Below are 24,793 nucleotides of genomic sequence, written 5' to 3'. Positions count from 1 at the left end.
AGGAAACCCAAGCAATCGTACGTTCTAATATAGGAATTTTGGAAATCATTAGGAATACCAATTTTTCTCTAATGATCCTGAAAGCTAACCAAATTTTCTACGCGTTTTTTTTTTTGTCCCAACGTAGGTCAATTTTCTGTTCTAATTTTTTTCGCGATATTGTTCTTTAAAATAAAATAAGGAATTTCGCATTGTTTTTAAGATAAAGAATTTTAAATTTCCGAAATTTCAACAAGAACAACAACGGCGGGACAACACAGTACGACGACAGCCTTACATGCCATTTCGACACATAATAATAGGGGACTTAATCAGCCCAAGCCGTGTCACAGGACGGTCCTCGTGGCGCTTGACCTATCGAAAGCGTTCGATACGGTCAACCATGCCACATTATTCGAGGACATCGAGAACACGTCCCTTCCGGCAGAAACGAAGCGTTGGGTTCTGAATTATATGTGTGGACGCCAGTCGTACGTGGAATTCAGGGACAAGAAGTCAAAACGCCGTAGAGTTAAACAGGGAGTTCCCCAGGGCGGGGTGATACCCCGCACTGTTTAACCTCTACCTGTCCTCGATTCCATCCCCTCCTGACGGCGTCGAGATTGTGTCTTATGCGGACGATTGCACAATCATGGCATCCGGGCCTATTGTTGATGACATTTGCGATCGATTAAATGTCTACCTCGCTGATCTTACCAGTTATTTCACTGCAAGAAATTTGAGGATATCTCCCACCAAATCCCCAGCCACACTATTCACTACATGGACGGCGGAAGTACGCAGGCAGTTGAATGTCAGAGTCGATGGCGAAACAATTCCGACAACAAATTAACCCTAGATTCTCGGGGTCACATTCGACAGCCTTTATAAGTCGTCCGCCCATGCCACTGCAATTTGTGATAAGCTCCGCGGTAGAAACAAGGTCCTCAAGTCGCTTGCCGGCAGCACTTGGGGTGCGGACAAAGAAACTTTGTTAACTACATATAAGGCAATTGGCCGGTCAGTGGTAAACTATGCAGCGCCAGTATGGACACCTCAAACGAGCGATACGCAGTGGAATAACATACAGACCTGTCAGAACGCTGCCCTTAGAACCGCAACAGGATGTCTCCGCAGTACACCCCTGGATCACCTTTATGCGGAGACCAAGATCATCCCAGTGCGTCGACGCAACTACATGTTGTCAAAGCAGTACCTCTTTGGTTGCCATCGAAGTTGTCATCCGAATCACCATCTTGTGGATAGACAACCTCCACCCAGGAATGTAAGGGTTGATCTTCACCTTCTAGAGCCCGAGATCCAGCGTTACAAAAGAGAGCCTCTAGATCAGGCAGCACACCAGACAGGTCTGAACAGGATTCATAAGGATACTGTAGCTGAAGCGGTGAGAAGCAACAAGGTTAATCCTGTTCTCGGAGTAGCACCGCCGCCCATAGCACCGTAGGAGAGAGACCTCCCATGGCAGACAAGGGTAGTTTTGGCCCAACTAAGATCAGGCAAGTGCAGCCGCCTCAATTCATACTTATCAGTGATTGATAGCAGCATAGCTGACGTGTGTCCCATATGTAATCAAGAGCCACATGACACTCGTCACCTTTTTGCTTGCCCAGCTAAGCCTACCCGTCTCACTACCAGATCACTCTGGACACACCCCATCCTTGTCGCAGAGTTCCTTGATCTGGCTACCAGCTGAACTACACAAGCATAGAACATAATTCATCCATTAAAAACTGTTACAACAACAACAACGGCGGGAAATATTTTTATTTGTTTATACAATTTTATATATAACCGACGAACGGTTAAGATATCCAATTCATTGTGTCTCACTTCTTCTGGCGTGATCCTAGCTATTAATTAATTGCTGTCATGAAAAAAGTACTGAACAACATATACACAGTAAAGGATTTTTATATCACTAGTCGACAGTTGATTGTGGCGTTTTTGATAAATAAAAATTAGTGATTGACTTTGTCCGTATGTTTTTGCAATTGTGAAAATTCGAAACTATGAAGTCTTCTCAACATTTTCACTTTTATCCTGACCTCAAAAACTAAGGAGTAGCCTGTTGCATGTACGAAGGGTTTGCACTCGTAACCTTTCGTAAAAAAAAACGATCTTAAGGCGAATATATAATAGAGTAAGGAGTAAAATATTAGACTAAGTTGAACTAAGTTAAAGTTTTATTTTATACTAAGTCGAATCCTATCAGTTTTCAATTAAAAATAATAAAATTATTGAACTTAAAAATTACATTGTGTTTTAAGTAGATATTTTCGAAGAAATTATCTGCTGAAAATTTAAATTTCCTATTGATCTTCACACAAATGGTGACATTCGGACATCATATGGCACAGCGGAGGGCGCATGAAAATACAGTGATCCTGATTGCAAATATTATTACTAATGGATGTCGTTTGCATCTATTTATTTATTATTTTCAATATATAATGGATGTACCATTACAAACTATTTTGCTAAAAGCATGACACTGAAGAATAAATTCCAAAGGCTAAACAATTAAAAACTTGACAGCTATGAATGACCGCAGGAAATAAGCTTGCTGTATGAGTATAACAATTGACGGATAGATTAATTGGCCCTTAAAAACTGGAAGTTACCTTACCTGGGAGTTGCCGTAATCAATTCATTCGGAGTAAGAGAATATTTTTACTGATTTGAAATGTATCGATGTTTGAGGTAAACATTGTGAAGAGTGGACAAATGAAACAGATTCAATTAGGAAGTGTTCCATTAAAAATACCTCAAAGCGAACAATTACGTCTGCACTGATTCTATCCTATCAACAAAAATTTCATATTGAAGATCCCACAGTGTCATACTTCATAATCAAAAGAAAGTCAACTGGGAAGGCTTCAGAGAATACACAGATCGCCACTTCAGTGAGCTCCCGTCCCCCTCTCATGTTCATGTTGCCCAGAGGGTGTTCCGGGTCATCATCAACGCAACAGCCGCTCGCTTCATACCAGCTGGTCGAATTGCCCAAGTGAGGCCCAACTTCCCAGCAGAAGCGGCGGGACTCGCAGACGAGCGTGATGAACGCCGTCGTGCTAACCCTGCTGATCCTAGTATCAGGGAACTGAATCTAGAGATAGTAAGATAGTTGACTAGTACAAGCGGAAAACTTGGTTAGATCACCTGAAGCAATGTAACTTAGGCACAGGAACTGGAAAATTGTGGTCAACAGTGAGAGCCCTCTCGAACCCCACCACAGGGGATGACGGGATCGCAGTCACATTTGGCGACGTGACGGTGACTGATCCGAAAAGATGCGCCAGATTTTTTACCGACAGTTTGTCAGCATCCCGAGAGTGATAGAGCGAAAAGGAGGTCTGCGAGCCGATGACACACCGGAATTTACCACAGCTGAAGTTATCAACAGCGCGAAACCATCCAAGGCGCTGGGCCCCGACGGAATTTCAATGCTAATGCTGGGGATGGTTAGCATGCCCGCCTTGCATACACAAGTTCGTGGGTTAGATTCCTGCCTCGACAGGATTATCCCACCTCAGTAATGCTGGTGACATTTCTGAGGGTTTCAAAGCTTCTCTAAGTGGTTTCACTGTAATGTGGAACGCCGTTCGGACTCGGCTATAAAAAGGAGGTCCCTTGTCATTGAGCTTAACATGGAATCGGGCAGCACTCAGTGATAAGAGAGAAGTTCACCAATGTGGTGTCACAATGGACTGGATAGTCTAAGTGAGCCTGATACATCGGGCTGCCACCTAACCTAACCTAACCTAACCTAATGCTAATGCTGAAGCATCTTATCCTTAGAATCATTCATTATACCTGATGTCTGGAAGATGTGTAGGGTGATTCCACTACTGAAGCCAGGCAAAGACTCGAGTAAAGGTGAATCGTACAGACCGATATCCCTTCTCTCGCCAGTAGCCAAGACACTTGAGGCACTACTCCTTCCCAGCCTTGTATAGAATTTTCCAGCTGCCCACCATCAACATGGATTTCGTAAGGTACATAACACGACGACAGTCTTGCATGCCATTTCAGCACACATCAATATGGGACTCAATCAGCCCAAGCCGTGTCACAGGACGGTCCTCGTGGCACTTGATCTATCGAAGGCATTCGATACGGTCAACCATTCGAGGACACACTATTCGAGGACATCGAGAATACGTCCCTACCGGCAGGAACCAAGCGTTGGGTTCTGAATTGTCTGCGGACGACAGTCGTATGTGGAATTCAGGGACAGGAAGTCAAAACCCCGTAGAGTTAAACAGGGAGTTCCCCAGGGTGGGGTGATATCTCCGACACTGTTTAATATCTACCTGTCCTCGATTCCACCCCCTCCTGACGGCGTCGAGATTGTATCATATGCGGACGATTGTACATTCATGGCACCCGGGCCCATTGTTGATGACATATGCGATCGATTGAACGTCTACCTCGCTGATCTTTACAGTTATTTCACTGCAAGAAATTTGAAGATATCTCCCACCAAACACTATTCACTACATAGACGGCCGAAGTGCGTAGGCAGTTGAATGTATAGAGTCGACGGTGAAATAATTCCGACCACAAATTACCCCAAGATTCTCGGGGTCACATTCGACAGCCTTTTTAAGTCGTCAATGTGGAGCAAATTGCAGCTGGCCGCAGAAATTGTACTGCTACATCTGATGGATTGAAGGATTTTTGAAAACTATATCAAATATTAATATGAGATAAATAAACCGGGAATACCTTCAAGAACACTATTCACTACATGGACGGCCGAAGTGCGTAGGCAGTTGAATGTATAGAGTCGACGGTGAAATAATTCCGACCACAAATTACCCCAAGATTCTCGGGGTCACATTCGACAGCCTTTTTAAGTCGTCAATGTGGAGCAAATTGCAGCTGGCCGCAGAAATTGTACTGCTACATCTGATGGATTGAAGGATTTTTGAAAACTATATCAAATATTAATATGAGATAAATAAACCGGGAATACCTTCAAGAACACTATTCACTACATGGACGGCCGAAGTGCGTAGGCAGTTGAATGTATAGAGTCGACGGTGAAATAATTCCGACCACAAATTACCCCAAAATTCTCGGGGTCACATTCGACAGCCTTTTTAAGTCGTCAATGTGGAGCAAATTGCAGCTGGCCGCAGAAATTGTACTGCTACATCTGATGGATTGAAGGATTTTTGAAAACTATATCAAATATTAATATGAGATAAATAAACCGGGAATACCTTCAAGAAATATTATATATAATTTAGGCTAAGTTATTTTTGTTTAAGAAAACTATTTTTTTTACTCTTTGTTATAGAATTAAGGAAGAAATAAACTTTTTCCTTAAGAACTGGCAAAGAGTAGTAAACATTCACTCATGATGCGTTGAAGGTAGTTTCGTTTGCTTTGAGACGAACGAATTGGGATTTCGATACATGGAAAAATATCTTAAGTTATTTTCGATCGAATGTCCACGAATGTGTTACAAAGGTGTATCTAATAATATTTTAATCAGTTATAAATTTAGTTATAACTAATATATATATCATCTAAATACTATTTCTCTAATACCTATATTTGTGAAATATGTGTAATGGCTAATAAAATGGATATATCGGTATGATTACGAATATCCACATTCGTTTTATTAAACAGAAAAAATATCACCAATTAAAAAGTTGATTGAAGTTGAAAAAATTTTCAATTAATAAATTAATTGATACAATAAACTTTTTAATCAAAGTAGAAACAAAAAGTTAATTACGTCAATTATTTAAATCTATAAAAAATTTTAAAATTTTTTAATTAAAAAATTAATTGTATCAATTAATTTTAAAATTTTTTAATTAAAAAGTTAATTGATACAATTAATTTTTTAATCTAACTCGGAAAACTAAGTCAGTTAAAAAAGGCGACGAAAGTTTGTTTTTAATTTTTAAATAAAAATTTATTTCAGACAATCAATTTTTTAATCAAACTATAAACAAAAAGGCAGATAAAAAAGTAATTCAAATTAGTTATGTTTTTAATTCAAAAATTCAATTCACACATAATTTTTTTTTCTGATTCAATAACGAAATTATTTGATACAATTAATTTTTGAATTGAAATGTCTTCAATCACCGAAATGATAGTATCAATTAAAAAATTAATTGAAAGTCAATTTAAAAAATTAATTGATCCAATTAAAAAATTAATTGATACTATTAATTTTTGAGATTGATTTTTATTTCAACTAAAAAATTTGTTGAATCAATTTAATTTTTAATTGAATATTTAATTGAATTCAATTAAGATTTGAATTTTAAAAAATTTCGGGAAATTTTTTTCTGTGCAGTTTTGCAATCAACATCAATTACATATTTAATTAAATCAAAAAATTAATTGAAATTTTTCAAATCAATTAATTTTTTAATCAAATATTTGTTATGTCCAATTAAAACTTTATATACTATCATTTTCGTGATTGAAGACATTTCAATTCACGAAAATGATCACACTTTTAATTGGACATAAAAAAATAAATTCAATAGTTGATTTTGATTGCAAACTCAATTTTTTAATTACAAACTAACTATTTTCAATTACTTCTTAACTGACACAGTGTCTCTAGGTTGTTTAAAAAATTTATGGTTTCAATTAAATGTTTAATAAAAATTAAAAATTATTTTTTTTTATTGAAAAATTTTTCAACTTCAATTAACTTTTTAATTTGAAATATTTTTTCTAACATTGCCATAATTGACGGAATTTCAATTAAAAATTAATTGTGTATAACAATAATAATGTCTACTTACTCGATTACTGATAGAGATATACTTGATAAATAAAAATGCATTTAATGAGTTTGTAACAATATGTCTATTGAAAGCACTACATTAATAGAATAAAATATGGCAGTGAATAAGCTCTATCTTTTTGAGGTTAATAAATAAATCGGTGAACACAACAAATATACAAGAGAATATGTAGTGTAATTAAGAAATTTCAAAATTGAAATAAAGTTCATATTCCTATAGTTCTTATTCATAATAAATTTGAATTTGTTTAAAACGCCGATCCAAACGAGTACAAAGGGTGTTGATTTATTTTATTTACTATGAATTAGGATAATAAAATTAAAAACCTTATGATCTAGTATGGTTTCTTCTTTAAAGCGTTTACAAATTGTAACGCATATGTAGAGAAACCCTTCGTCCATATAGGAAAGTATCAATGGCCCCAATTACTATGGACAAGATTATATGTGATAATCATAGAAATATAAATAAATTATCCTCTATTGTGCAACATACCATAAATAGTCTTTTTAAATATGACGATAATGCCCGTTCTCAGTGAAAAATTGTGCCAGCTAACCTGCAGCCCAGAAATAATCGATGCAACTATTGATGGCTTAATTTATAAATAATATTTATCATTTTGAATTTTGATATTTAAATTGAATGAAATCATATAGAAAATGAAGCTAAATGAAATATAGCCTAAGAATTTTAACTTATAGGTTACACACCGACATAAATAAATTTGTAAATTTTTTTTATAAAGTAAAACACCATAAATCTTAATCTTTTATTTACTTCCACAGCAATATAAATTCAAATACACATTAATTTACAATGATTTGGCAAAATTCTATTTACAGGATGAGCAAACGGCGGTGACTGAAAATTCCGAAACAGTAACCCAAACGGCGGCAAATGAAACTGAAAAGGAAAAATCATCAGCCGAAGAAAATGATGAAAATGCTAAAGATACCCAAGGGAATGATGGCAAAGACGACCCAGAGGAGGCTGAAGATGATAGCAATGATTCCACAGACAATGTAAGTTATTGTTAAATGGGAAAGGGTATAGTTAATAATGCTATATACCTTTAGATTGTTAAATGCTATTCATTTGAAATATGTACGAGTTTTTTGGTGGAGTGTTATTATTAAATATGAGTAATTCCAAAATAGGTTGAACAAAATTTTCGATAGAAATAAAATTTTGACAAAATTTTCTATAGAATTTTCTACAGAAATAAAAGTTATGTTGCCATATTCTATAGAAATACAAATTTTACAAAAAATTCTATAGAAATAAAATTTTGACAAAATTTTCTATAGAAATAAAATTTTGACAAAATTTTCTATAGAAATAAAATTTTCACAAATTTTTCTATAGAAATAAAATTTTGACCAAATTTTCTATAGAAATAAAATTTTGAGAAAATTTTCTATCGAAAAAAAATTTTGAGAAAATTTTTTATAGAAATAAAATTTTGAGAAAATTTTCTTTTTCTTTTTATAGAAATAAAATTTTGACAACATTTTTTATAGAAATAAAATGTAGACAAAAATTTCTATAGAAATAAAATGTAGACAAAATTTTCTACAGAAATAAAATTTTGACAAAATTTTCTATAAAACTAAAATTTTGACAAAATTTTCTATAGAAATAAAATTTCAACAAAATTTTCTAAAGAAATGAAATTTCAACAAAATTTTCTATAGAAATAAAATTTTGACAAACTTTTCTATAGAAATAAAATTTTGACAAAACTGTCTATAGAAATAAAATTTTGACAAAATTTTCTATAGAAATAAAATTTTGACAAAATTTTCTATAGAAATAAAATTTTGACAAAATTTTCTATAGAAATAAAATTTTGACAAAATTTTCTATAGAAATAAAATTTTGACAAAATTTTCTATAGAAATAAAATTTTGACAAAATTTTCTATAGAAATAAAATTTTGACAAAATTTTCTATAGAAATAAAATTTTGACAAAATTTTCTATAGAAACAAAATTTTGACAAAATTTTCTATAGAAATAAAATTTTGACAAAATTTTCTATAGAAATAAAATTTAGACAAAATTTTCTATAGAAATAAAATCTTGACAAAATTTTCTATAGAAATAAAATTTTGACAAACTTTTCTATAGAAATAAAATTTTGACAAACTTTTCTATAGAAATAAAATTTTGACAAAATTTTCTATAGAAATAAAATTTTGACAAAATTTTCTATAGAAATAAAATTTTGACAAAATTTTCTATAGAAAAAAAATTTTGACAAAATTTTCTATAGAAATAAAATTTTGACAAAATTTTCTATAGAAATAAAATTTTGACAAAATTTTCTATAGAAATAAAATTTTGACAAAATTTTCTATAGAAATAAAATTTTGACAAAATTTTCTATAGAAATAAAATTTTGACAAAATTTTCTATAGAAATAAAATTTTGACAACATTTTCTATAGAAATAAAATTTTGACAAAATTTTCTATAGAAATAAAATTTTGACAAAATTTTCTATAGAAATGAAATTTGACAAAATTTTCTATAGAAATGAAATTTTGACAAAATTTTCTATAGAAATGAAATTTTGACAAAATTTTCTATAGAAATGAAATTTTGACAAAATTTTCTATAGAAATAAAATTTTGACAAAATTTTCTATAGAAATAAAATTTTGGCAAAATTTTCTATAGAAATGAAATTTGACAAAATTTTCTATAGAAATGAAATTTTGAGAAAATTTTCAATAGAAATAAAATTTTGACAAAATTTTCTATAGAAATAAAATTTTGACAAAATTTTCTATAGAAATAAAATTTTCTATAGAAATGAAATGTTCTAAAGAAATAAAATTTTGGCAAAATTTTCTATATAAATAAAATGTTGACAAAATTTTCTATGTTGACAAAATTTTCTATAGAAATAAAATTTTGACAAAATTTTCTATAGAAATAAAATTTTGACAAAATTTTCTATAGAAATAAAATTTTGACAAATGTTTCTATAGAAATGAAATTTTGACAAAATTTTCTATAGAAATGAAATTTTGACAAAATTTTCTATAGAAATGAAATTTTGACAAAATTTTCTATAGAAATGAAATTTTGAGAAAATTTTCTATAGAAATAAAATTTTGAGAAAATTTTCTATAGAAATAAAATTTTGAGAAAATTTTCTATAGAAATAAAATTTTGACAAAATTTTCTATAGAAATAAAATTTTGACAAAATTTTCTATAGAAATAACATTTTGACAAAATTTTCTATAGAAATAAAATTTTCTAAAGAAATAAATTTTGACAACATTTTCTATAGAAATAAAATGTTGACAAAATTTTCTATAGAAATAAATTGTAGACAAAATATTCTATAGAAATAAAATTTTGACAAAAATTTCTATAGGTATAAAATGTAGACAAAATTTTCTATAGAAATAAAATTTTGACAAAATTTTCTATAGAAATAAAATTTTGACAAAATTTTCTATAGAAATAAAATTTTGACAAAATTTTCTATAGAAATAATTTTCTATAGAAATAAAATTTTGACAAAGTTTTCTATAAAAATAACATTTTGACCAAATTTTCTATAGAAATAAAATTTTGACCAAATTTTCTATAGAAATAAAATTTTGACAAAATTTTCTATAGAAATGAAATTTTGACAATTTTTTCTATAGAAATGAAATTTTGACAAAATTTTCTATAGAAATGAAATTTTGACAAAATTTTCTATAGAAATGAAATTTTGACAAAATTTTCTATAGAAATGAAATTTTGACAAAATTTTCTATAGAAATAAAATTTTGACAAAATTTTCTATAGAAATAAAATTTTGACAAAATTTCCTATAGAAATAAAATTTTGACAAAATTTCCTATAGAAATAAAATTTTGACAAAATTTTCTATAGAAAAAAATTTTGACAAAATTTTCTATAGAAATAAAATTTTGACAAAATTTTCTATAGAAATAAAATTTTGACAAAATTTTCTATAGAAATAAAATTTTGACAAAATTTTCTATAGAAATAAAATTTTGACAAAATTTTCTATAGAAATAAAATTTTGACAAAATTTTCTATAGAAATAAAATTTTGACAAAATTTTCTATAGAAATGAAATTTTGAGAAAATTTTCTATAGAAATAAAATTTTGAGAAAATTTTCTATAGAAATAAAATTTTGACAAAATTTTCTATAGAAATAAAATTTTGACAAAATTTTCTATAGAAATAAAATTTAGACAAAATTTTCTATAGAAATAAAATCTTGACAAAATTTTCTATAGAAATAAAATTTTGACAAACTTTTCTATAGAAATAAAATTTTGACAAAATTTTCTATAGAAATAAAATTTTGACAAAATTTCCTATAGAAATAAAATTTTGACAAAATTTTCTATAGAAAAAAATTTTGACAAAATTTTCTATAGAAATAAAATTTTGACAAAATTTTCTATAGAAATAAAATTTTGACAAAATTTTCTATAGAAAAAAAATTTTGACAAAATTTTCTATAGAAATAAAATTTTGACAAAATTTTCTATAGAAATAAAATTTTGACAAAATTTTCTATAGAAATAAAATTTTGACAAAATTTTCTATAGAAATAAAATTTTGACAAAATTTTCTATAGAAATAAAATTTTGACAACATTTTCTATAGAAATAAAATTTTGACAAAATTTTCTATAGAAATAAAATTTTGACAAAATTTTCTATAGAAATGAAATTTTGACAAAATTTTCTATAGAAATGAAATTTTGACAAAATTTTCTATAGAAATGAAATTTTGACAAAATTTTCTATAGAAATGAAATTTTGACAAAATTTTCTATAGAAATGAAATTTTGACAAAATTTTCTATAGAAATAAAATTTTGACAAAATTTTCTATAGAAATAAAATTTTGGCAAAATTTTCTATAGAAATGAAATTTGACAACATTTTCTATAGAAATGAAATTTTGAGAAAATTTTCTATAGAAATAAAATTTTGACAAAATTTTCTTTAGAAATAAAATTTTGACAAAATTTTCTATAGAAATAAAATTTTGACAAAATTTTCTATAGAAATAAAATTTTCTATAGAAATGAAATGTTCTAAAGAAATAAAATTTTGGCAAAATTTTCTATATAAATAAAATGTTGACAAAATTTTCTATGTTGACAAAATTTTCTATAGAAATAAAATTTTGACAAAATTTTCTATAGAAATAAAATCTAGACAAAATTTTCTATAGAAATAAAATTTTGACAAAATTTTATATAGAAATTAAATTGTAGACAAAATTTTCTATAGAAATAAAATTTTGACAAAAATTTCTATAGGAATAAAATGTAGACAAAATTTTCTATAGAAATAAAATTTTGACAAAATTTTCTATAGAAATAAAATTTTGACAAAATTTTCTATAGAAAAAAAAATTGACAAAATTTTCTATAGAAATAAAATTTTGACAAAATTTTCTATAAAAATAACATTTGGACAAAATTTTCTATAGAAATAAAATTTTGACAAAATTTTCTATAGAAATAAAATTTTGACAAAATTTTCTATAAAAAAAATTGACCAAATTTTCTATAGAAATAAAATTTTGACAAAATTTTCTATAGAAATAAAATTTTGACAAATGTTTCTATAGAAATGAAATTTTGACAAAATTTTCTATAGAAATGAAATTTTGACAAAATTTTCTATAGAAATGAAATTTTGACAAAATTTTCTATAGAAATGAAATTTTGAGAAAATTTTCTATGGAAATAAAATTTTGAGAAAATTTTCTATAGAAATAAAATTTTGAGAAAATTTTCTATAGAAATAAAATTTTGACAAAATTTTCTATAGAAATAAAATTTTGACAAAATTTTCTATAGAAATAACATTTTGACAAAATTTTCTATAGAAATAAAATTTTCTAAAGAAATAAATTTTGACAACATTTTCTATAGAAATAAAATGTTGACAAAATTTTCTATGTTGACAAAATTTTCTATAGAAATTAAATTGTAGACAAAATATTCTATAGAAATAAAATTTTGACAAAAATTTCTATAGGAATAAAATGTAGACAAAATTTTCTATAGAAATAAAATTTTGACAAAATTTTCTATAGAAATAAAATTTTGACAAAATTTTCTATAGAAATAATTTTCTATAGAAATAAAATTTTGACAAAGTTTTCTATAAAAATAACATTTTGACCAAATTTTCTATAGAAATAAAATTTTGACCAAATTTTCTATAGAAATAAAATTTTGACAAAATTTTCTATAGAAATGAAATTTTGACAATTTTTTCTATAGAAATGAAATTTTGACAAAATTTTCTATAGAAATGAAATTTTGACAAAATTTTCTATAGAAATGAAATTTTGACAAAATTTTCTATAGAAATGAAATTTTGACAAAATTTTCTATAGAAATGAAATTTTGACAAAATTTTCTATAGAAATGAAATTTTGACAAAATTTTCTATAGAAATGAAATTTTGACAAAATTTTCTATAGAAATAAAATTTTGACAAAATTTTCTATAGAAATAAAATTTTGACAAAATTTTCTATAGAAATAAAATTTTGACAAAATTTTCTATAGAAATAAAATTTTGACAAAATTTTCTATAGAAATAAAATTTTGACAAAATTTTCTATAGAAATAAAATTTTGACAAAATTTTCTATAGAAATAAAATGTTGACAAAATTTTCTATAGAAATAAAATTTTGACAAAATTTTCTATAGAAACAAAATTTCAACAAAATTTTCTATAGAAATAAAATTTTGACAAAATTTTCTATAGAAATGAAATTTTGACAAAATTTTCTATAGAAATGAAATTTTGACAAAATTTTCTATAGAAATAAAATTTTGACAAAATTTTCTATAGAAATAAAATTTTGGCAAAATTTTCTATAGAAATGAAATTTGACAACATTTTCTATAGAAATGAAATTTTGAGAAAATTTTCTATAGAAATAAAATTTTGACAAAATTTTCTTTAGAAATAAAATTTTGACAAAATTTTCTATAGAAATAAAATTTTGACAAAATTTTCTATAGAAATAAAATTTTCTATAGAAATGAAATGTTCTAAAGAAATAAAATTTTGGCAAAATTTTCTATATAAATAAAATGTTGACAAAATTTTCTATGTTGACAAAATTTTCTATAGAAATAAAATTTTGACAAAATTTTCTATAGAAATAAAATCTAGACAAAATTTTCTATAGAAATAAAATTTTGACAAAATTTTATATAGAAATTAAATTGTAGACAAAATTTTCTATAGAAATAAAATTTTGACAAAAATTTCTATAGGAATAAAATGTAGACAAAATTTTCTATAGAAATAAAATTTTGACAAAATTTTCTATAGAAATAAAATTTTGACAAAATTTTCTATAGAAAAAAAAATTGACAAAATTTTCTATAGAAATAAGATTTTGACAAAATTTTCTATAAAAATAACATTTGGACAAAATTTTCTATAGAAATAAAATTTTGACAAAATTTTCTATAGAAATAAAATTTTGACAATTTTTTTCTATAGAAATGAAATTTTGACAAAATTTTCTATAGAAATAAAATTTTGACAAAAATTTCTATAGGAATAAAATGTAGACAACATTTTCTATAGAAATGAAATTTTGAGAAAATTTTCTATAGAAATAAAATTTTGACAAAAATTTCTATAGGAATAAAATGTAGACACAATTTTCTATAGAAATAAAATTTTGACAAAATTTTCTATAGAAATAAAATTTTGACAAAATTTTCTATAAAAAAAAATTGACCAAATTTTCTATAGAAATAAAATTTTGACAAAATTTTCTATAGAAATAAAATTTTGACAAATGTTTCTATAGAAATGAAATTTTGACAAAATTTTCTATAGAAATGAAATTTTGACAAAATTTTCTATAGAAATGAAATTTTGACAAAATTTTCTATAGAAATGAAATTTTGAGAAAATTTTCTATGGAAATAAAATTTTGAGAAAATTTTCTATAGAAATAAAATTTTGAGAAAATTTTCTATAGAAATAAAATTTTGACAAAATTTTCTATAGAAATAAAATTTTGACAAAATTTTCTATAGAAATAACATTTTGACAAAATTTTCTATAGAAATAAAATTTTCTAAAGAAATAAATTTTGACAACATTTTCTATAGAAATAAAATGTTGACAAAATTTTCTATGTTGACAAAATTTTCTATAGAAATTAAATTGTAGACAAAATATTCTATAGAAATAAAATTTTGACAAAAATTTCTATAGGAATAAAATGTAGACAAAATTTTCTATAGAAATAAAATTTTGACAAAATTTTCTATAGAAATAAAATTTTGACAAAATTTTCTATAGAAATAATTTTCTATAGAAATAAAATTTTGACAAAGTTTTCTATAAAAATAACATTTTGACCAAATTTTCTATAGAAATAAAATTTTGACCAAATTTTCTATAGAAATAAAATTTTGACAAAATTTTCTATAGAAATGAAATTTTGACAATTTTTTCTATAGAAATGAAATTTTGACAAAATTTTCTATAGAAATGAAATTTTGACAAAATTTTCTATAGAAATGAAATTTTGACAAAATTTTCTATAGAAATGAAATTTTGACAAAATTTTCTATAGAAATGAAATTTTGACAAAATTTTCTATAGAAATGAAATTTTGACAAAATTTTCTATAGAAATGAAATTTTGACAAAATTTTCTATAGAAATGAAATTTTGACAAAATTTTCTATAGAAATGAAATTTTGACAAAATTTTCTATAGAAATGAAATTTTGACAAAATTTTCTATAGAAATGAAATTTTGACAAAATTTTCTATAGAAATGAAATTTTGACAAAATTTTCTATAGAAATGAAATTTTGACAAAATTTTCTATAGAAATAAAATTTTGACAAAATTTTCTATAGAAATAAAATTTTCTATAGAAATAAAATTTTCTAAAGAAATAAAATTTTGACAAAATTTTCTATAGAAATAAAATTTTGACAAAATTTTCTATAGAAATAAAATTTTGACAAAATTTTCTATAGAAATAAAATTTTGACAAAATTTTCTATAGAAATAAAATTTTGACAAAATTTTCTATAGAAATAAAATGTTGACAAAATTTTCTATAGAAATAAAATTTTGACAAAATTTTCTATAGAAACAAAATTTCAACAAAATTTTCTATAGAAATAAAATTTTGACAAAATTTTCTATAGAAATAAAATTTTGACAAAATTGTCTATAGAAGTAAAATTTTGACAAAATTTTCTAAGAAATAAAATTTTGACAAAATTTTCTATAGAAATAAAATTTTGATTGGTATATTTTTCTCCAAACTTTGGTAGATTATTTTTGCTTTGAGTGGTAACCGTGAATAATGATCGAATTTTTGTAGACTTTAAATATGACTAATCGATTTTTAATGCTGTCCAAAATCAACTGGAAGAAAAGGAGAATAAGATGCAAATATTTCTACGGTCCATGGTTCTAAACGGGATACACTTTATTTTATTCGGTGAATATGAATGTGTAAAATTATCCAGTTTAATCGCAGGTCAAAATGTAAAATGTCGAGAACTTCGACGTTTCCTTCTCTTTCCATCCTATAGTTTGTATGGCTCAGAAACCGCGTTATCGTTGAGAATTTCAAAGAAGTGTCACTCGCAATAAAAGATCGCACAATTAATTTGAAAAAGTGGAACACATTAAAAAATATTAAATACTTTAAATACTTTGTTTCACCTGTTATATTGTGAAGGAAAAAAATGGAGTTAGGAATTGCTAAAATGTCTTTAACCGCATCGCAAAAACATGGAAAAAGTCGGAAAGTAGATTTATGCAATCTTCGAAAGGTTGATCGTTTGTTTTCCTTTTCCTTCCATTCAATAATTTGTACGGCCCGCTGAGAATTACTACCGTTGAGAATTACTAAAAAGTGGCATAAAAAGTGTCACTCGCAATAAAAGGTGGCACACTTTTTCTTAAAAAAGCACAAGTGCATTTATAAGTTTATATATAAGCATTTATATAAGTTTTTCTAAATGGAGTTTCAAATCACATTTTTTAAATCAAATTTAAATTATTCTAACTATCATTTCTCTCCATTTCCTCATAAGTCACCACTTAAAGTTGAAAGTTCAGGATAGTAGCATGAATTTACGTATTACACAAACAATATGTGAAATTTTGACAAAATTTTCTATAGACAAAATTTTGACAAAATTTTCTATAGAAATAAAATTTTGATAAAATTTTCAATAGAAATACAACTTTGACAAAATTTTCTATAGAAATGAAATTTTGAATTTTTCTATAGAAATAAAATTGTGACAAAATTTTCTATAGAAATAAAATTTTGACAAAATTTTCTATAGAAATAAAATTTTGATAAAATTTTCTATAGAAATGAAATTTTGAAAAATTTTTCTATAGAAATAAAATTTTGTCAAAATTTTCTATAGAAATAAAATTTTGTCAAAATTTTCTTTAGGAATAAAATGTTGACAAAATTTTCTTAAGGTATAAGTTTTTAACTATTAAATGTAATTTTCGCGCGGAATCTATTCGTCGAAAATTTTTTAACATTGTTGTGACTCATTGACATCTTTATCAAATATCAAAGTATTCATATTTTGCCCGCAGTCTTATTTTTTTCGGTAAAAAACGAGTTGCAAGCCATTTGAGTGCCCGAACGGCATAGATTTCGTTGAATTCAAGCCTTCGCTTGGCGAACCATTAGCCTGGCATTTGACAACGTTACCAGTATCAACGATTGTATACATGTTTGAAGACGCAAATAATAGTCGGTTGTGATTTAAACTTCACTAACAATAATTTTGTTTTCAAAAAAGTGCATTTGTAAGATGTACCCTTGTGAATATGGCCACTTTTTAAACAAATCTTTGGATTTGATCCGTGTAATTGGAAAAGTAGCCTTCTTGAAGCCACAGACAAAAACCGGTGAATAGCTGTCGAACTCGGATTTTTAATAATTAAATAAATAAACAACATATTTAATGGATATCTTTCATACATATATATATATTTTTTTAAATAATCATTAAATATGTTTTTTATTTTATATATATATATATATATATATCCAGCAATGCGGCTTCTTAAAAAGTAAATGGGAAACTGATACCACAACAGAAAATCTAGGTAAATAAAAAAATTTGTTTGTTATTTGCGAAAATTTTTCAGTCTTAATTCTATTTTAAATATTTGCAGCTCGTTTGGATGGTACCAGCAAACTCAATACAAAACGTAAACAAACCATGGAGGAATACTTACAGATGGATGATTGGCAGCCTATACATAGCAATAGTAAAGGCAAAAAGAGGGTAAGTAAAAACTAATTTAATAGTGTCAAGGGATTTTCCAGTTTGTTGTTATCAATGTTTACGTACACTCAAAGAATATTTAGGTGAATTTTTGAATTTTTAAACTAAATTATATTAAAAACGCCGATATAACAAACATAGGTGGTATATATATATTTTTTTTTTTTCAAAATTGAAGAACATTTATTAGACATAATTAATGTTTTTTTCTTGTTAAAGAAAATTTTGCATTGTGAAGGAAACAATTTAAGCTAGAAATTGCAAAAATGCCTTTAGTGCCATACGAAGTTCAAGATTTACAAATATTAGGAAATAAGTTAACCTTTATCCATAGAACGGTAATGGGGTTGCAATATGATGCTCCGAATATGGTGTGTATCGGTCCATGTTTTGGTATAACTTCCACACACAGAAAAAAATTTCACCAAAATATTTCAAAATATTGAATTTTCAAAAATATTCATTTAAAAATTTAATTGATTCAACAATTGTTTTACTTAAAACAAACATCAATCACAATAATAGTATCAATTAATTTTTTAATTGGATCAATTAAATTTTTTAACAGACTATGATAAAGTATCATTTCGGTGATTGAAGACGTTTAAATTAAAACTTAATTGGATCAATGAATTTATATACATATATAATATATGAGTAATAGGGTATGTCTGACTTTGAGGATACTCTATGCTTTGCGTTCATATACGCCAAAGCATGTTCGTCTTCGTTTAGCACATGCTTTGTTGAGTCGCATCTTAATTATGGTATTGAGGTTTATTCCGGGACCTGGTCATATAACTTGGATCGAATGGAGAGAGTTGTGAAGAAGATCGTCCGATATGTGTTCAATTTACGGGTTCGAGATCATGATCTAGGTAACCAATGTATTCCTGATAACGTAGGGTGTTCCTTCAGGAACTATATTAACTCTCTAATGCCCCAATTTTTTTGCCAGCTGATTAAATTTTCAATGTTAACGACACAAAAGCAAGATAACTAAGCAAGAAAAATGTATACGGTAAAATTCAGCATATGCTGCAAAGCCTCTTGAATAGTTTCAAATAAGTTTTCTTTTTATTTCGCACATTTTTGTTGTCTTAAGGTGTGTTTTATTCCTTATTAAATGAAAGCTTGGGCATTAGAGGGTTAAGATGAAGTCTGTTTTTCACTTTTACAAAATTTTTAAGTATGGGAATCCGGAAGCTTTGACACGTCAATTTGCATTTATTCATTCAACAAGAAATGGACAGATTGATGTCCCTATAATTCTGTCTAACATATACGAAAAATCTTTTTGGTCCGAGTTTTTCGTTTGAGAAATTTACTGCCTTCTGATCTTAAAGTTTTCTCAATTTCTTGTAACGCATATCGAAAGAAACTAATTGACTATTTAAATAATACGAGTACGGTATATTGAAGCATTGCTGTCTGGCACTTATTGGACTTTTTATTCTTTTTTTGTATTAATTATATTATATATATAAACTTGTTAGAATAAAATAATTTCAAGGTATTCAAAGTTATATTTACAATATCTAACATAGCTTTTTATTACAATACATGTTTAATAGGCCTTTAGTGGCTTCCTTTGTATTAATGTCTTAATAAATGAAATCAGATGAAAAATGAAATGAATTTCTTGATTGAATCCAAAAATTATTTTTTTGTGTGGATAATGGGAGTTAAATTTTATAAAAATTAGATTTCAAATCGGATTTTCTTGGATTCTTAGACGAGATGTTTAAGATTCTTCTAAAAGAATGTGATATAGTACCTTTATATTCGGGAAGCGTACCATTTGGAGAGTATCTGTCATCAAGTCTTCCTAGAATTCTATCTATACATTTCATATTCATATTTTATTTGTAATTTTAAAATCCCATCGCCAATTATAACAAAATTAAACAGATTACAATTCAGTCTACTAAAAAATACATAAATTCAAATCAGAATTGAAGAATTCTTAAACTCTTGTTGATATGTATATAGCCCTAAGAATTACAAAACAATTCGCTATATGCTACGACGAAGAGTTTTCGATGAAAACTATTATATTTGAATCATAGTGGTTAGTATTTAAGATTTGGCCCGTCCGAATTTAAGGCCGTATATACTTGCTTCATTTATAAATTTATATTGCTGCCCTTTTTAAGTGTACGAGTATATTAGGTGATTGTTATTGCAAACACATTTTAATACCAAGAGTGGTGGAGTTTTCTCCTTCAATGGGCACTGCCATGTTCTGTATTAAAGTTCAAAGAAAAGATTTATAGTTTACAGAAGAAAATAACGCCAGCTGCTATGTGCTGTGTTTATACAATCGAAAGCTCCGTTAATTCAATAGAGATGTCTTTAAAGCTATTTTATCAATGAGATCAAATATTCAAAAACCAAAAATTTTATAATGAGCATAATACTTAGTCAAGGAAAAAATTAAAATAGCAGTGAGCAGATATAACAGTGAAAAATATCATGTATGTAAGAAAATATATCTCTTAATGAGAGAGTAAGATTGAGATATACGAAGGTATCATTGTGTGTGTGAGATAATTGAGTATCGAGAGCAAGTAGTATATTATAATATTAAAGACAGATCATAACATTAGAAATAACATAAATAGAGTTAATGTAAAGCTTAACATTAAATATAAAACGAAATATGGCTATGACTTATTTCATAGTACTGTTACTCTATGCGAGCTTGAGGAAATCCTGAATATCCATATGAAAACCATTCTTCAACACTTATAAACTAATGTCATATCTCTTTATTCACTATACAGGTTCGATGGGCTGACATTGAAGAGAAACGAGAGCAGGAAAAAATGCGTGCTGTTGGCTTCGTTGTTGGTCAAACTGATTGGAAGCGTATGATGGATCCAAATGCGGCTAAGCGAGCCTTAAATAAAACCAAGTATATTGAACGTGTAAATAAACAGCGTCGCTAAGCTTGATAACACGGCACCACGCAAATTTTTACCACAATCAAATCACACACATTACCCCACATTCTCCAACATCCCTATAGTCGTAGTTTCCAAAAACAAAAAGTGTTATAATTTTCGAAACATTTATAGACAAGAATTTTGGTTAATTTTACTCATTTTTATTTGTTTACATTCTCATTTAGAGAATTTTACTATGTGCTCACTCATAGATCATTCGCAGTTAATCGCGTAATATGACTTTTGAAATGTGATTGAATAAATACAATTCGTATATATCTATATATGAAAAAATAATAAATATTGTGTAAATCTTAAGAATTTAAACATGAGATTACCATCTAAATTTTATTTCAATAAAGTTTGAAATAAATCATACATATATACTTAAATAAATAAATACTGGCTTAAATGGCATAAGTGTTCAATATAATATAAAATTTGTATATTAATTCGATATAACAATGATGACGTAAGTTTTTTTCCTTTTGATTTATATTTAGCAATTTGTTTTGTTTATACAAAATCGAAACTGTAGTAGAATGTACTGACTGTAACTGAGTAGAGTGTCGATTTCTTTTAACGGCTATATACTGATTACAGCGTTAACGGATATCGATAGATTGTCTTAGAAATACATATCGTCCAAAAAATATATGTTTTGAACCCTTCACACAAAAAGAAGAGTTTTCTGAGGAACAAAATTTTATACAAAACTGTTCTATAGGCACCAAAAATCAGTGAGAATGTTCTTTTTGGATCCGGAAGTGGTGCAAAATTGGCGCAGAAGCGATGACTTTAACATGGGCTTGTCATAGGACGGATGTCCAGCATTTCAACAGCCGTTGCACTGACTTTGCATCACTTCTAAATGTGTGATCCGAATTCAGTGTTTTGGATGTGAATTAAAAAAAAATTGTGCTATTTTCCTAAGTAAATAACTTATATAACATTTTAATATATTTTTTTTTTGCTAACGCTTGTCTGAAACGTTTGACTTCGAAAAGAATTTATTAAAAAATGAATTAAAAGAACTTCCTCTGTACTTCAAATAAAGAACATCTTTGGGAGTGCATCTTCTTGAACTGTTTTTAAAATTGTGTCTTTGGAAGAACTTCCAAATTTTTTTGCTGGGAGGCCACAGCATACCAACATTGCCATTCCATTTGTAAGGCTTCCAAAATTGTTTGTGTCAGACCCCATAAAGTATATATTCTACGTCATGCTGAAATTCTGAGTCGATTTAACCATGTCCGTCCATCTGTTAAAACCACGCAATCTTCAGATTGAAGCAAAATATCGGCTTGAAACTTTGCGCAAGTAATCTCGTAAGGGATGTCTTTTATATTTCGGGGTTAGAGAATAAAAATATTTATCTTCGAAATTTTTTCTCAAAATATTCCCCTTATCTTATTTTGCAAAATTTTATTACTATCGAAAATTTTATTTCTTTACAAAAAATTTTCAAAATTTTATTTCTATAGAAAATTTTGCCAAAATTTTATTTCTATAGAAAATATTGTCAAAATTTTATTTCTATAGAAAATTTTGTCAAAATTTTATTTCTATCGAAATTTTCAAAATTTTATTTCTATAGAAAACTTTGTCAAAATTTTATTTCTATAGAAAATTTTGTCAAAATTTTATTTCTATAGAAAATTTTGTCAAAATTTTATTTCTATCGAAAATTTTGTCAAAATTTTATTTCTATAAAAAATTTTGTCAAAATTTAATTTCTATAGAAAATGTTGTCAATTTTATTTCTATAGAAAATTTTTCAAATTTTTATTTCTATAGAAAAATTTTCAAATTTTAATTTCTATAGAAAATTTGTCAAAATTTTATTTCTATAGAAAGTGTTGACAAAATTTTATTTCTATAGAAAATGTTGTCAAAATTTTATCTCTATACAAAATTTTGTCAAAATTTTATTTCTATAGAAAATTTTGTCAAAATTTTATTTCTATACAAAATGTTATTTCTATAGTAAATTTTATCAAAATTTTATTTTATCTCGCGGAATATTTCGGCAAGCTATAACTTTTCAGCAGTATGTCTGCTGTTTCAAAATAGAAGTTTGTTTACGGATTTATCATACTGGGTATGCTTAAATTTAGGACACTAAATTTATAGAAAAATAAGGACATTGTTAAAATAAATGAATTTTAATGAAAATAATATTTAATATCTTTGTTTTAACATTTTTGCTAAATCTTCGGACATTTATCTCTGAAATTTGCTCTTTGCTATAAAAAAGGCTAATGTTTTTTAAATAATGTTTAATTGTTTAAAGAAATACACTTTTGAAGTTAGCTTCACATTAATTAATCATTGGCTTAAAAAAATTTTCAAATATTGGCTAATAGTCATTTTAAGGATTCCGTATTCTTGACGTATTTTTTTTTAATTAAGAAAAAATTTGGTTACATTTGACTTGGAATCAATACTAAAGTCTTTAAGAGTGTACCAGCAAAATAAGGCATAAGATTCGGCCTGGCCAAAAAAATTAACAATATTTTTCCTTAGGTTTAATAAAGAAATATTTCTTTTTATACCCTCCACCATAGGATGGGGGTATATTAACTTTGTCATTCCGTTTGTAACACATCGAAATATTGCTCTAAGACCCCATAAAGTATATATATTCTGGGTCGTGGTGAAATCCTGAGTCGATGTGAGCATGTTCGTCCGTCTGTTGAAATCACGCTAACTTCCGAACGAAACAAGCTATCGTCTTGAAACTTGGCACAAGTGGTTGTTATTGATGTAGGTCCGATGGTATTGCAAATGGGCCATATCGGTCCACTTTTACGTATAGCCCCCATATAAACGGACCCCCAAATTTGGCTTGCGAATCCTCTAAGAGAAGCAAATTTCATCCGATCCGGCTGAAATTTTGTACATGGTGTTAGTATAGGGTCTCTAACAACCATGTAAAAATTGGTCCACATCGGTCCATAATTATATATAGCCCCCATATAAACGGACCCCCAAATTTGGCTTGCCGATCCTCTAAGAGAAGCAAATTTCATCCGATCCGGCTGAAATTTTGTACATGGTGTTAGTATATGGTCTCTAACAACCATGCAAAAATTGGTCCACATCGGTCCATAATTATATATAGCCCCCATATAAACCGATCCCCAGATTTGGCTAGCGGAGCCTCTAAGAGAAGCAAATTTCATCCGATCCGGTTGAAATTAGATACATGGTGTCAGCATATCATCTCTAACAAGCATGCAAAAATTGGTCCAACTCGGTCCATAATTATATATAGCCCCCATATAAACCGATCCCCAGATTTGACCTCCGGAGCCCCTTGGAAGAGCAAAATTCATCCGATTCGGTTGAAATTTGGTACGTGATGTTAGTATATGATATTTAACAACCATGCAAAAAGTGGTCCATATCAGTCCATAATCATATATAGCCCCCATATAAACCGATCCCGAGATTTGGTTTTGGAGCCACTTGGAGGAGCAAATTTCATCCGAGTCAGTTGAAATTAACAACCATGCCTAACTAGGTCCATATCGGTCTATAGTTTTATATAGCCCTCAGATAAATCGATCCCCAATCACACAAAAATTGGTTCATATCAAGTTCATAATTCTATATAGCCCCCATATAAGCGACCCCCATATTTCAATTCTGGCTCTCTACGTACCGTGCAAAAGTCCATGTCGATTCGTAATTATTTGTAGACTTACCTATACAT

General features: G+C 27.4%; 1 protein-coding gene across 1 annotated transcript in view; it reads left to right on the top strand.

Annotated features, from left to right (window-relative positions):
- Window positions 1–21,515, top strand: part of ZAP3 — a 57,205-nt gene extending 35,690 nt beyond the window's left edge. Inside the window, exons 8-11 of the mRNA XM_075299718.1 lie at window positions 7,634–7,813; window positions 17,891–17,945; window positions 18,015–18,127; window positions 20,914–21,515. Coding sequence (XP_075155833.1) covers window positions 7,634–7,813; window positions 17,891–17,945; window positions 18,015–18,127; window positions 20,914–21,078 — 513 coding nt within the window. The 3' untranslated portion in view covers window positions 21,079–21,515. The remainder of the gene's footprint in view (window positions 1–7,633; window positions 7,814–17,890; window positions 17,946–18,014; window positions 18,128–20,913) is intronic.
- Window positions 21,516–24,793: the final 3,278 nt, after the last annotated feature.

The sequence above is a fragment of the Haematobia irritans genome, chromosome 3 (genome assembly GCF_050003625.1).
Source record: "Haematobia irritans isolate KBUSLIRL chromosome 3, ASM5000362v1, whole genome shotgun sequence".
NCBI classification, from domain to species: domain Eukaryota; kingdom Metazoa; phylum Arthropoda; class Insecta; order Diptera; family Muscidae; genus Haematobia; species Haematobia irritans.
This window is presented reverse-complemented; position numbering and strand designations above follow the sequence as displayed.